The 12,587-nt window shown below is 36.3% G+C and overlaps 1 protein-coding gene and 1 long non-coding RNA gene across 3 annotated transcripts; one reads left to right on the top strand and one right to left on the bottom strand.

Moving 5' to 3' along the window:
• Positions 1-982: 982 nt before the first annotated feature.
• LOC131541286 (uncharacterized) lies at positions 983-4,065 on the top strand. Its single transcript, XR_009271456.1, has 3 exons — positions 983-1,132; positions 2,177-2,214; positions 2,328-4,065. It is a non-coding gene; the product is annotated as an uncharacterized LOC131541286 (long non-coding RNA).
• Positions 4,066-4,137: 72 nt separating this feature from the next.
• On the bottom strand, positions 4,138-8,869 carry LOC131541292 (polyamine-modulated factor 1-binding protein 1-like). 2 transcript variants are annotated; one of them, XM_058776959.1, is made up of 8 exons: positions 8,739-8,869; positions 8,293-8,378; positions 7,853-7,880; positions 7,403-7,741; positions 7,167-7,246; positions 6,880-6,940; positions 6,324-6,767; positions 4,138-6,219 (listed from the first exon to the last, which is right to left on the bottom strand). In XM_058776959.1, the coding sequence occupies exons 3-8, from the start codon at positions 7,869-7,871 to the stop codon at positions 5,882-5,884; spliced, it is 1,281 nt and encodes a 426-aa protein (XP_058632942.1). In that variant the 5' UTR covers positions 7,872-7,880; positions 8,293-8,378; positions 8,739-8,869; the 3' UTR covers positions 4,138-5,881. The 2 variants fall into 2 exon arrangements, with proteins under 2 accessions (XP_058632942.1, XP_058632941.1); XM_058776958.1 differs by lacking the exon at positions 8,739-8,869 and having other exon boundaries at positions 8,293-8,453.
• Between the last annotated feature and the right edge of the window lie 3,718 nt (positions 8,870-12,587).

Below are 12,587 nucleotides of genomic sequence, written 5' to 3'. Positions count from 1 at the left end.
ATCTATCCGATGTTTGATAGGGAGCCAGTGCAGTGTTGACAGAACCGGGCTAATATGGTCATATTTCCTGGTTCTAGTAAGGACTCTAGCTGCTGCATTTTGGACCAACTGTAGTTTGTTGATCAAGCTGCAGAACAATCACCCAATAAAGCATTACAATAGTCTAACCTTGAGGTCATAAACGCATGAATTAACATTTCTGCATTTGACGTTGAGAGCATAGCTCGCAATTTAGATATGCTTTTGAGATGAAAAAACGCAGTTTTACAGATGCTAGAAACATGGCTTTCAAATGAAAGATTGCTATCAAACAGCACACCTAGGTTCCTGACTGATGAAGAAGAATTGACAGAGCAGCCATCAAGTGTTAGATAATGTTCTAGGTTATTACATGTGGGGTTTTTAGGTCCGATAATTAACACCTCTGTTTTTTCAGAATTTAGCAGTAAAAAATTACTCGTCATCCAGTTTTTTATATCAACTATGCATTCCGTTAGTTTCTCAATTTGGTGTGTTTCACCGGACCACGAAGAAATATAGAGCTGAGTATCATCAGCATAACAGTGAAAGCTAACACCATGTCTCCTGATAATATCTCCCAAGGGTAACATGTAAAGCGTGAAACGGCCCTAGTACAGAGCCTTGAGGTACTCCATACTGCACTTGTGATCGAAATGATACCTCTTCATTCACTGCTACGAACTGATGGCGGTCAGATAAGTACGATTTGAACCATGCTAAGGCACTTCCACTAATGCCAACAAAGTTTTCTAGTCTATTCAAAAGAATGTTGTGGTCGATAGTGTCTAACGCAGCGCTAAGATCCAGTAGAACTAATAAAGAGATACAACCGCGATCAGATGATAGAAGCAGGTTGTTAAAAAGGCCATTATAGCTTTAAGAATAATGAATCTTCTGATCAGATCTTTCTCTTTTTTTTTACCGAGACTGATTGACACACAGGCAGCCAATCAGCGTTCGCTGATCCACGTGCAGGCAAACATCCCGCCCACAGCGCTCAGTGTGAAGTAGAGAGTGAGTCCATTGAAGCGCTGATGCGGACGCAAAACTTTGCCGTTGCATGTCACATATAGTTCTACTCACTTTTACGGGTGTTGTGCGTCTATGGAAAGTAAGTGTAATATCCGATCTTTGTAACGATCGCGTATGTGATATGCTTGACCTAGCTGTCTATTATATTTCGTTGTCTGATGTGTTTCAATTGTTATGGCTAATGCTAAGATATTAACATGTCCTTAGCAAGATGTTGCGCTGTATATATAATTTACCTTTATTCATAGTTTATATTAATGTTATCTAGGTCTATTTCCTTTGTATTTCAGTGTAATTTACTCACGAAGTGCTCATTCTCGAGATATTTTAAAGTTGTAAACATCTTAATGCGCATGTGCACAGAACATGTTCAGACAGAGCACCACTGATACGATACTCACCAGATAAAGCTGTGCACTGTTTAATTCTATGTATATGGCACGCCGAGTTTGTTTTTCTTTAATTTATTAATCTGTTCAATTGTTTGTTTTACTGAATATTCATTATGTATATTCATATTTACTCTTCATTTTCTGTTTTATAGAGAAACCACATAACCCTTGTAATTCTCTGAGTTGTTGTGGTTACAAATAAATGGGTTACTCCCATATTTCAACAATCTTTGACCAAGTCTCTTACCGGACACCCTGTGGCGGGTTTCAAACCTAACCAGCAATTTAATAAATGAGAATTTGCTATTAAAGCTAACTCATTTTTACACAGGTCATTTGTAACTATAATGAGAGAAGTCTCAGTACTACGATACGGTCTAAATCCTGACTGGAATTCGTCACAGATATAATTTTTCTCTAAAGAAGGAATATAATTGTGAGGATACTACTTTTTCTAGTATCTTTGACAGAAAGGGGAGATTTGAGATCGGTCTGTAATTAACTAGATCTTTGGGGTCAAGTTGTGGTTTTTTTAATCAGAGGCTTAATAACAGCCAATTTGAAGGTTTTGGAGACATATCCTAATGACAATGATGAATTAATAATAGCCAAAAGAGGATCTATGACTTCTGGAAGCAGCTCTTTTAGTAGTTTAGATGGGATAGGGTCTAACATACATGTTGTTGGTTTAGATGATTTAACAAGTTTATACAATTCTTCCTCTCCTACAGTAGAGAATGAATGGAATTGACTGCTTATCAAAGAGAAGGTACGTGATATCCAAAGACATACATGTGTTTCACGTTTACATATTGCACATGTTGATCTGATTTTGTCTAATAGACATTTAATTTTCTGACCTCACATTCTGTTCCTGTCCAGATCGATTTGTGCCATGTCAAAACTGGTGTGCCACTGACAAACATCTTCCCAGTGAAGAACTACCATTATGAGATTGAAACCGAGGATGACATTGATGTTCTGATACTAAGGCACTTCAACAGATTGTTCCGATCGCTGATGATAGATTGGATGACAGTGGAATGTACTGAAAAAAGTAAAATCAAGAAAAAATGTGAATAATGTAGTAACTGACCAAATTCTATTTAATCTTGAATTTATTTGTCTTTCTCAGCATGCATGTATTCAGCCTTATAGTGAGGGTATTAGGGAATCTGGAGCAATATGTACAACCAGAATAACAGAAAGTGTAATAGCCAACTTTATTAAAAGTCATATTGAAATTGATTCTCTTCTTTTTTGCATTTCACCTTTGCTGTAGCTATTTTCCCATTCTAGTATTCTAATAAACCTGGCTTCCTTCACTATGTATATTGTTAGTTCTGTTACAAATTGCTTATATTCCTCTGATGTAAGTAGGGCTGGACGATACGGCCAAAATTGATATCACAATATATTTCTTAATTTCGGTCGATAAGATATAATTCCGATATCGATATGAACACTATTAAAAATAGCCAAGAATGCCCACAACAGATGTCTGTACCTACAAACTTATGAAAAATGAATTTGCCAAGTCTATGAACTCCTCCTATAAAACTATATATAGGGGGGAAAAACAGCACAAAAAAATTAATGTTCACCTTTTATTTGTATTTAGCCTTCATACAAACAAGAAATGTGAAATCACTGTCAAATAAACATCTCAGACTCACCTTATTAATATTAATATCTTTAACTTCAAACTATAGGCTAACATACACTATCAGTCAAAGGTTTTTGAACAGTAAGATTTTAGTTTTTAAAGAATTCTCTTCTGCTCACCAAGCCTGCATTTATTTGATCCAAAATACAGCAAAAACAGTAACATTTTGAAATATTTACCATTTAAAATAACTGTTTTCTATTTGAAAATATTTTAAAATGCAAGTTATTCCTGTGATTTCAAAGCTGAATTTTTAGCATCATTTCTCCAGTCACATGATCCTTCAGAAATCATTCTAATATTCTGATTTGCTGCTCAAAAAACATTTATTATTATGTTGAAAACAGCGGAGTAGAATCTGATTCTCTGCCAGTAGGAGGTGCTTTGAGAGCCAGAACTAGCGGTTTCCCCAGTAACGGCTGTAATCTAAGCAGCTCCGCTCTGAACCCTACTTTATCCGATAAAATGAAAATGCCATCAAAACTATTCTGATGACAGTATGTTCCCTTCAGAGATACATTCATATTAGCACTGCACTTTTCAAAAAGCGGGTGATTTATGTATATTCACCGAAGTCAAACGCCACAAATAAATCAATGTATGGGAAACACTGGTAATGTATATCGAAATATCGGAAATGTGTTTAAAAATCATATCACCGTTATTGAAAAAAATTATATCGCGATACATATTGATATTGAATTATTGTCCAGCCCTAGATGTAAGATGCATTGGATACAAGTGCTTGCTAAATGTATAGATGTAAAATGCAATTTATTGATGAGGTTCAGTGTCAGAAAAATAGGCTCTCACATGGGAAAAAAAGTATAAAAACTGTTAAAATGCAAGGAAACTTATGTCTTCTCTTGTGATTTTCTGTATTCTTCTATTTATTAACAGCTAAATCACTGTGGCACCTACAATTTAGGGATATACCGATCATGATTTTTTATGGCTGATTCCTACTGCTTTTTTTTTTTTTTTTTTTTAACAAGCAAATGGACCGATTCCAATACCGATTGCCGAAAGAATGTCAAAGAATGTGAACAAGATGTTTATTGGCTTTATTACAGGCTGAACTGGTCTTAAACTAGAACTCTGTAGCCATTTGAATTTAGAGGCAACCTACTGCATTTTAATTACAATACAAACAAATATGCTATACTGTAGGAAATTAACCATGGTTTTATTATAGTAAAATTGTAGTAACCATGTTTTAATTTTTTTTGCCTGACCATCTGTATAACCACAGTTTTACTACAAATTCCATGGTTAAACTATGGTTAGTGTTGCCAAACCATGGTTAATTTTTTGGTTACCATAGTTTAATCTATATAGTAACCAAGTTTTATTTGTAGTAAAACCATGGTTAATTTTTGTAAGGGTCAGTTCCCTTCAGAGTTACATTCATATAAACCCCCACCCTCAATACAATGTTTAGAATTTTCACATTTTTGGTACAACTCAGTTTTAAGGATAAAATGCTCAGCACTGGTGTTGACTGACGAATTCGCATGGTTTTTCTTTAAGCATACTTAAAACACCAGACAGATGTGCAAACAGTGCTAAAACTTGTTGCCCTCAAAAAACAGGTTGGTCCAAGGAAATTAACTCTCCAATCTAGCACAGCAGGTTTCATCTTTGTACAACGTGGCGATGGGGGAGGATAAAAACGGCTCTTAGAAAAAAAGAGCTGTATGCATTTAATGACTCATGGGCCCTATCATAGACCCGCAGCAAGGCACGGCATAAGTGTTTTTGCTATTTTCCACCTGATGCAGTTCTCATTTTCCGTCCTGCGCAGTGTTGTTTAAAGCTGCAGTCCGTAACTTTTTTTGGGTTAAAATTTATCCGAAATAAATATTTGAGCAAGTACATAACTTGCCAGTGTTCAAAACTATCACCTTACTTTAGCCCGATTCACAACGGTTAGCTTATAATAATGTTTTCTATTTTGAGTGGTATGGGTAGGTTTTCGTGGGAAATTCGAGCATGGCACTGCGTCATTACTTAACGTCTGTAAACAAAGAAGTTTTCCTGGCTACTAGGCTATCGCATGTGAGAATCCTGCAGGTGATGGAACATTTATTGCCTTTTCTCACAGCAGCTAGAATAATTAAATGTATCATTTTGATGGCGGATTGTAATCCATAAATTATTATGTGTTTATGAAACACATGTGAATGAAATGAAATTAAACTTGTTCAGATGGCAATATACGGTGAAAATTCTTATTTGGGTCATATATTCTAAGATGTAGGCTAGAATCTGTGATTCCTGAGTACAGTTTCCACACCGGTGCGGTGACTGACTGCCACACATTCACCTCTAAACATTAGATTCATCCGCGATGGAGCAGTGCCTGAACACCGGATCACAACCCCACACACGGAAGATAATTCCTCACAGAGCTGCAATTCCAGGTTTTCAAACAGAGATGGCGACAAAGAGGCAAAACTTACGGACTGCAGCTTAAAGTATCAATACAACCCACAAATGAAATACAGCATAATTTAAATGGACACCACCACAGAAACATTGCAATTACTGACATCTGTTCAATGTTATTTCTTGGGATAATGTGAAATTTGATTTAAATTTAAGGGGGAAATCTTTTGTTATAAATAATTATATGCTTTTCTTGATTTTTTTTATTCTTAAATGCAGATTTTTAAAAACACTGCACCAAATGCATGTCCTCATGGAGCTACCCCAATGTTTTGATGCATTAAAAAGGATTTTTAAAAATCTGTTCCAAACACTTTAGCTGTTATTTCTCCAGATTTGTGCTTTCAGTTTCCTTTTCCTTTGATTGACATGTACTGGCTTCCAGCTCTTTCGCTTTGTTTTCTGGGTGTCTCATTTTCTCACTCAGCATTTTGTGTATATTCTCCAGTTGAGTGTGTTTCCCCTGAATCTGATTTTGTTTCTTTTCAACCTCTCGGACTGTTTGCATCAGTTTAGCATTACTGTCCTTAAGACGTCTGTCTTTGTCTTGAAGTTCTTTGTCAAGTCTTTCTTTCTCTTTCTCCAGATCTTTAATCTTTCTATCTCTTTCTTCTAGAAGAGATTTAGTTTCTTCAAGACATTTGGATTTTTCATTCAACTCTGGGAGAAGAACAGACAATCCCAGATGTAACGTCAGGTTGTGTCTATAGCAAACATTCATATTAATATGTATGTGCTTGATAAAATTTGATCAAATTTCATACCTGAAATCCTCAACTGCTCTTTCTTCTCCAACATCTCCTCATGTCTCATTTTCTCCTGTCTCAGTGTCTCCAGCTGTTGTTTACTGGTTTCCATCTCTTTGATTGTGCACTCCAGTAGCTTCTCTTTCTCATTCATCTGTTTGCTCATATTCTCCAGTTGCGTGTCTTTCTCCTCAAGCTGAATCTGTTTCTCTTCGATGTGTTTAGTTATTTGTAGCAGTTGTTTTTCTATTTGCTGAATGTGAGATTCTTTCATATCGATGCATTTTTCATTTTGCAGGAGACCAGATTTTTCTGTGATAGTTTCTAGTTGTTTTAAGACTCTTTCCAAATCCATCTCGGATGCCTTTAACTGCATTTCGGTTTGTTCCAGTTTTTTCCCTTGATTTTTGAAAAGCTTGAACATTGTTTGGTGAAGTACCCTCGCATAATTCACTTCAAGCTCTGAAAAAGGAAATTAAACTAATGATGTCTAGTCTACAAGATGAAATTCAATGTCTCCCTAATGTGTCTTTTATGATTTATAACAAAGAAAGTGAACTTTAACAACACTCACCTGTTATTAAAGCAGATTCCTCCATTTTCATTTTCTGATTCTCCTCCCAAGTACTGTTTGACTGTGAAAGTATAAAGAAAACAGTCTTAAGAGTCCATTATGGCTGTACAGTTACAGATGGAATCATAAATATGGTACATAAATATTTCTCTGTTAAAACGTTCACATAGGGCTGAAATTACTGATTGAGGAGGCACTTATGATTAGACTTGGTTCAGTATTGCTTTTAGTACTTTAGTGTTAATGTACATCTCAACAAAATTAAATTAGTTCTTAAGCCATCTCACCTCGTGTAGTGTCAGATGAACTTGTCTGCCTTGAATCTCTGATGGCTGATTCACAGGTTGGACATCAGTATCTTTCTTTGCTGAGGAGGGAACAAAACACAATTTGAAGGATGAGCGTTTGATTGGGTTTGGTGCATGTAACAGCTGACTGATTTATGGTTTATTTCACTTTTAGTTCACGCAGGAGATTGTTAAGGACATTGAGCTGATGTAGAGTGGAGTTATGGGATGCTCACCTCCTTCTTCTACTCCTACTGTTATCTCCTCGGTTTTGTCTTCACTGATGACCTGACACAAGTAAACTCCTATGTCTGATTCTTTGAACTCTCTCAACTTCAAGGACACATTTCCTCTGTCCAGCTCCTCAGTGGACAGACCTGTTCTGCCTCTGTAGCTCCTCCCTTCTGTCACCTCTCTGTTCTTATAGAGACACACACACTCTGTCTCTTTAAACCACCTGATCTCCATGTCAACAGCACTGATTTCAGGTGATAGGTGGCACGGTACAGTGGCATCAGACCCCAGTTTGACCTCAGCACTGTGAGCTTTGTCAGGGACAATAAGATGAAACTCATCTGTGAAGGAAGAGAAAAACACATGGACTCGTGTACATGATCAAAGTTATGCTATATTTTGAGTTAATGAAATAATATTCTGTCATAAGACAGTAATATTTTAAGACTTACTGCTGCTGACAGTTGCCATTATTCTCTCCTAGGGTCAAACACATTCGATCAGAGAAATATTTTATTTCCATCTAACCACCCAACATCACCCCATCACAAAAGAATGACTTATTATTCAAATTATCTGCTTTAATGACTTGATAATCGCCTAATAACAAAACAAACTGATTGTCTGCTTATCTGTTTTTGTATTATACTGTAAGCATTGTAAAACGTACATCATTGTCACAGTAACATAACAGGTCTGACTACTGTTTAGGACAGAATGTTTGTTTTATCTCAATCAATTTTTTTTCTTCAGTAAGAATGCCTCATTTTAAGACTGTGCCATGTTACGAATAGTTCCACTTTTAAAAACATTTCACCAAACTGTGTTCTTTTCTATTCTGAACACAAGAGCCCAGTGTGTGAACAGCTCCTTGGTTTGTAGCTCCACTTACCTTTTCTGTCTAAAGTCTCCTGTCTCAGCTGAAAAGTGTGCAGAGAGCTTGAAACTGGTCACAAGAGTTACAGCTGTGCAGAAAAACTGTGTATGCGAAGAAAAACGGCAAGTTATTGTCTTCGTCTTTCCTGCTGTTGCTTGTGAACACTGCCACACTAGTTAAGCATTCAAATCTCTTTCACTTTTACTGTACTGCTACACATACTTTCACTTGTACACTCAGAATAAACAGAGCTTAGCTTTTTTATATTTTTCATTATGGGAGATTCACTACTTATTTGTGTTTTTATCAGGTTGTTTGGATGTCTATCTTGAGAATGAAAGGGATTTTCAGCAAACTCAAAACTGATTTGAATGTCTGTTTAAATCTATTTAGTTGTCAGTTGCTTTGCCTTTTTGCATAGTTTTCTGTTTAAGAAACTGGTTGAACTTGAACAACTTTACCTGATTCTGTGTCTGACTCCCTACATCCCTTTTCTACAGTATCTCTCCATCTGCCCGACCCCAAAAATAAAGTTTTGTTAACTGAATAGGCGCATGTTTGAGATTTATCATGACCTAAAACTGCAAACATTGGCAAAAATGCAGCCAAGCACATTCCTGCAATTGCTTTAAAACCACCAAGAATTAATCTAATCTAAAACGAATCTTGTGTTTCAGCTCCTATTCAGATCAGATGAAGCCCTCTAGAGTTGAAATAGATTAATGCACTGTTATAGATTCATTTAAAAAATATATATATAAAAATGTTAAGTATCAATTATTAAAACAAGATTAATTTTCCTAAAATATCTGTTGGAAATACTTCATAATGACAAATGTGAAAAGGTATGTATGCTCACAAATCTCAACACTGATTTCCGTAACAACTGAAGCTTTAGAGGTGATGGTGGGATTCATCTTTCTGAAGTGATGTTTACATCTGGACCTGTCAAAAAGCACACTTCTCGTCCTTTTTCCTGATTATCATCACCACTCATTTCTGAGAGCTTCTGAGAGTGTCAGTGTGTTTTTTTTTTTGCCAATTCAGACAGGTTGAGCTTCATTCCATTCTGTTTATATACCATTAAGAGTAACTGTGTACATAATGTTTTTGTTATTATTGTGTTATTTGTGTTTAATATTTCATTCCTGCGCTGGAGAAACATGTAGCCCGGGTTTTCCTGAGTTCACTGTTGTAAATACAGTGAATGGACATCAGGTTGATTATTATGACAGTATTAACCTGATACCCAAGCAGCAATGAATGATATAGCCTGTATCTAAAATGTATTGGGAAAGAGCACAGAGATTAAATGTGTAAAAACATTCATGAAGCAATGAGGTACTTCAACCATACATGCAGTGAGATTTAAAAAAACAACACCACTAGATAGCAGTAGAGACCAGGCATGTTCACAAAGAGAGCAGGTGTAATCTTGTTATACTTTAGAAGAGAGGCAGATATTAAATGTGCTACTACAAACAACCCAGAATATCCTGAAACCAACATTTAAACACCACTCAAGGGTGGTGCAGAAGGTGCATTTGGAGAGCAATCAGCTGTTATGAATAGGGTGCAACGGGGCTAAAGGCGCCCCGGGGTAAAAAGCGCCTTTGATATTATTATCATCTAAACCACTAGATGGCACAAAAACATGGTTTTGCACTTTCCACAACATCCGCATTTCAAGATGCAAGTGTATATCTGTCTGATCTTTGACGCGATCGCGCGCAGCAGCTCAAAGTTGATTCTGTGCTTACTTGATCTAATATTTTATGTGTTTTAAAATGTTGTAGATTTAAGTATCAAATGAGAATCATTAAAATTAATGCATATATTTTGAGACAAGGGTCTTCTTTATGATTTTCATAATTATTATAAAATATAATTTCATTATATTTAACAGTTTTTAAATAACGAAAGATGTAAAAGTATGGTATTTGGGGTAAAAAAAAATTAACATAATACTTAATAGATCGCTGACTTTTCCATTTGTTGACGTGACATGGTTAGATTCAGATGGTAAATATCATATATTATGTTGGGTGTCCGTATTAGAGTCACCATGTTTAGAATGAACCATCATATTTAAAAACATGATATTAATCATATGATATAATAAAATATCATTTGTTGTTACTACTGTAAATATATATTCAATTATTATTGGATCTCCTTCAATGCTTTCAGAATCTTTACTTATTAAAATTATTTTGTGTGTATTTTAAAAAATATATATTTTATATTAACATGTTTTAATGACAGTATATTTATTGAACAAAAAATAATTATTTTGGTTTTCAAAATAAGCAGAAAATAGTACAAACTTTGCTAAAGTGATTGTTTTGAACAAGTTTTAAAGGCACAATATGTAATTGTTGCCGCTAGATGGCGCTTATTCAAAACAAACAAAGAAACAAAGGCGTAGTTTGATGACGCCATGACTGAGTGTGTAATCATGGGAGTTGTAGTCTTCGTCTCCACAGCCGATGCAGTCCGAAGGGACAGAAATCATGTTCATGGATGAGCTAATGTATTAAAGATTTATTAACGTCGTAATATGAAGCAGGGTGAGGCGAAAAGCCGTCGAGGCGAAACGAGGCTGCTGAATGAGCGTGACACACGGCTCGAAAGCAGCGGAGCTTTTATTATGTCACAGTCGACTGCTTCCGCTCCTTCCGGTCGTGCTTATGTGAGGTAAAGCAGCCCTGTTTTGTCATACTCGATACATTTGAAAGTTTTGTTATAATGCTACTCTGTGCGGTCATCACCTGTCTAATAAAACGCATAACATAGCGTCTTTGGTGTTTCCATGTTTTCTACAAAACAAAACCGGAAATAGAGGGTGTGTGACGTCATTGCTAGACGACACAATAGGCTTGTTTGAGTTGCGCCTCGCCTCGCCTGAAATGTAGGTGAGAGTAGGCGGCTGCAGTGAGGGGAGGAGTGAAATAAGCGCAGTCAAGACGGACAGTTCTGCCCTCTCGAAGTGGAACAGATACCTACGAGATCGGAGGCAGATATCGCGGTATTCTCACTCATAGGCTGTGCTGCTGATAAACATGATATCAGGCTTGTTTGAGATTAGCAAAATCTGCGCAGAACCGATCACCGCGAGATGCATGCCGGTTAGAAAAGTGTCCGAGTTATGTCCGCCTTGCTCTGATGTCATGCTGACACTATGGACACGGTGGGAGGGACTTATGCCGCAAGTAGGTTGGGACAGCTCCAAGTTGGAGGGTAGGTTTAGGGTTGGGTTTGGTGTAGGGCATATTAACAAAGCCCAACCCATTTGGAGCTGGCTCTGACCTCCGTTTATACCTATCTCTGCTGGTGGGCCTTTCACCCTGTTTGTGGGGTAAAAGGCCTCCCTTGCCACCTCATACATTTATTAGATTTTTAAACAAAATAAACAACTTGAATGATTTATTTTCACACAAAATCTGTTGCTCCATTAATGTTCAATACAACGTATATATTTTTTCTGCAATTATACATTTTAGGCACAGTGAATAGCACATTTTTTTCTTAAGGTGGGCCTTTAGCCCCGTTGTACCCTACTAATATTTTCCATACTTGACATGGGTTGATTTGTGTGGAGCCCCCTACTGGGAAACAGTATTGAATGCAGTCCATTAAAATCAAACTGCAAAGAAGCCTGTCATGTAAACGCAAATGATGCACAGGGAGGAGAGTGATTGCAATCACAGTCAAAACTAAAAGAATGATGACAGGTAATCAGTAATAGTTTTCACATAGCTTTTCTGGCAGAAATGCTTTCAGTTTTAATTTATTTTAATTTTTTTCACTCATAGTTTACGTGTGGCTAAAGAAAATGTAAGACGGATTTAATGACCGAGGTAATCGTTTCCTTCTGACTGGGAGAAAACTGCCTGAGGTGTCATCTCCATTAACAGCCCAGATAGCAAGGTGACACTGATACAATGTTGAGTTTTCATTCAAACCCATTAGTTTGGTTGAGACTGATATTTCAATGTTAGATCAACATTGGAATTTTTATTAATTGTTTGCTGAATCACTCGACACTTACACTTCTCTGGAATAATTTCAAAAAAAGTTTTCTCTATTCCTTTGTTTTACAGGCTTGTTTCCCCTTCAGGGAAATTTCTTTCTTTTTAAATTCATTGTTTCAACATTAACTTAGGGTGAATAAATGATGTTTACATTACTTAAATGACCACTGATATCTTATTTATTTATTTATTTTAAATATCACCATTGTTATTAATTGCGGGTGCAAAAGTGATGTTGAACCAATGTCACTTCATAATGTTGATTCAATTCAATTA

The sequence above is a fragment of the Onychostoma macrolepis genome, chromosome 05, assembly GCF_012432095.1.
Source record: "Onychostoma macrolepis isolate SWU-2019 chromosome 05, ASM1243209v1, whole genome shotgun sequence".
NCBI classification, from domain to species: Eukaryota; Metazoa; Chordata; class Actinopteri; order Cypriniformes; family Cyprinidae; genus Onychostoma; species Onychostoma macrolepis.
This window is presented reverse-complemented; position numbering and strand designations above follow the sequence as displayed.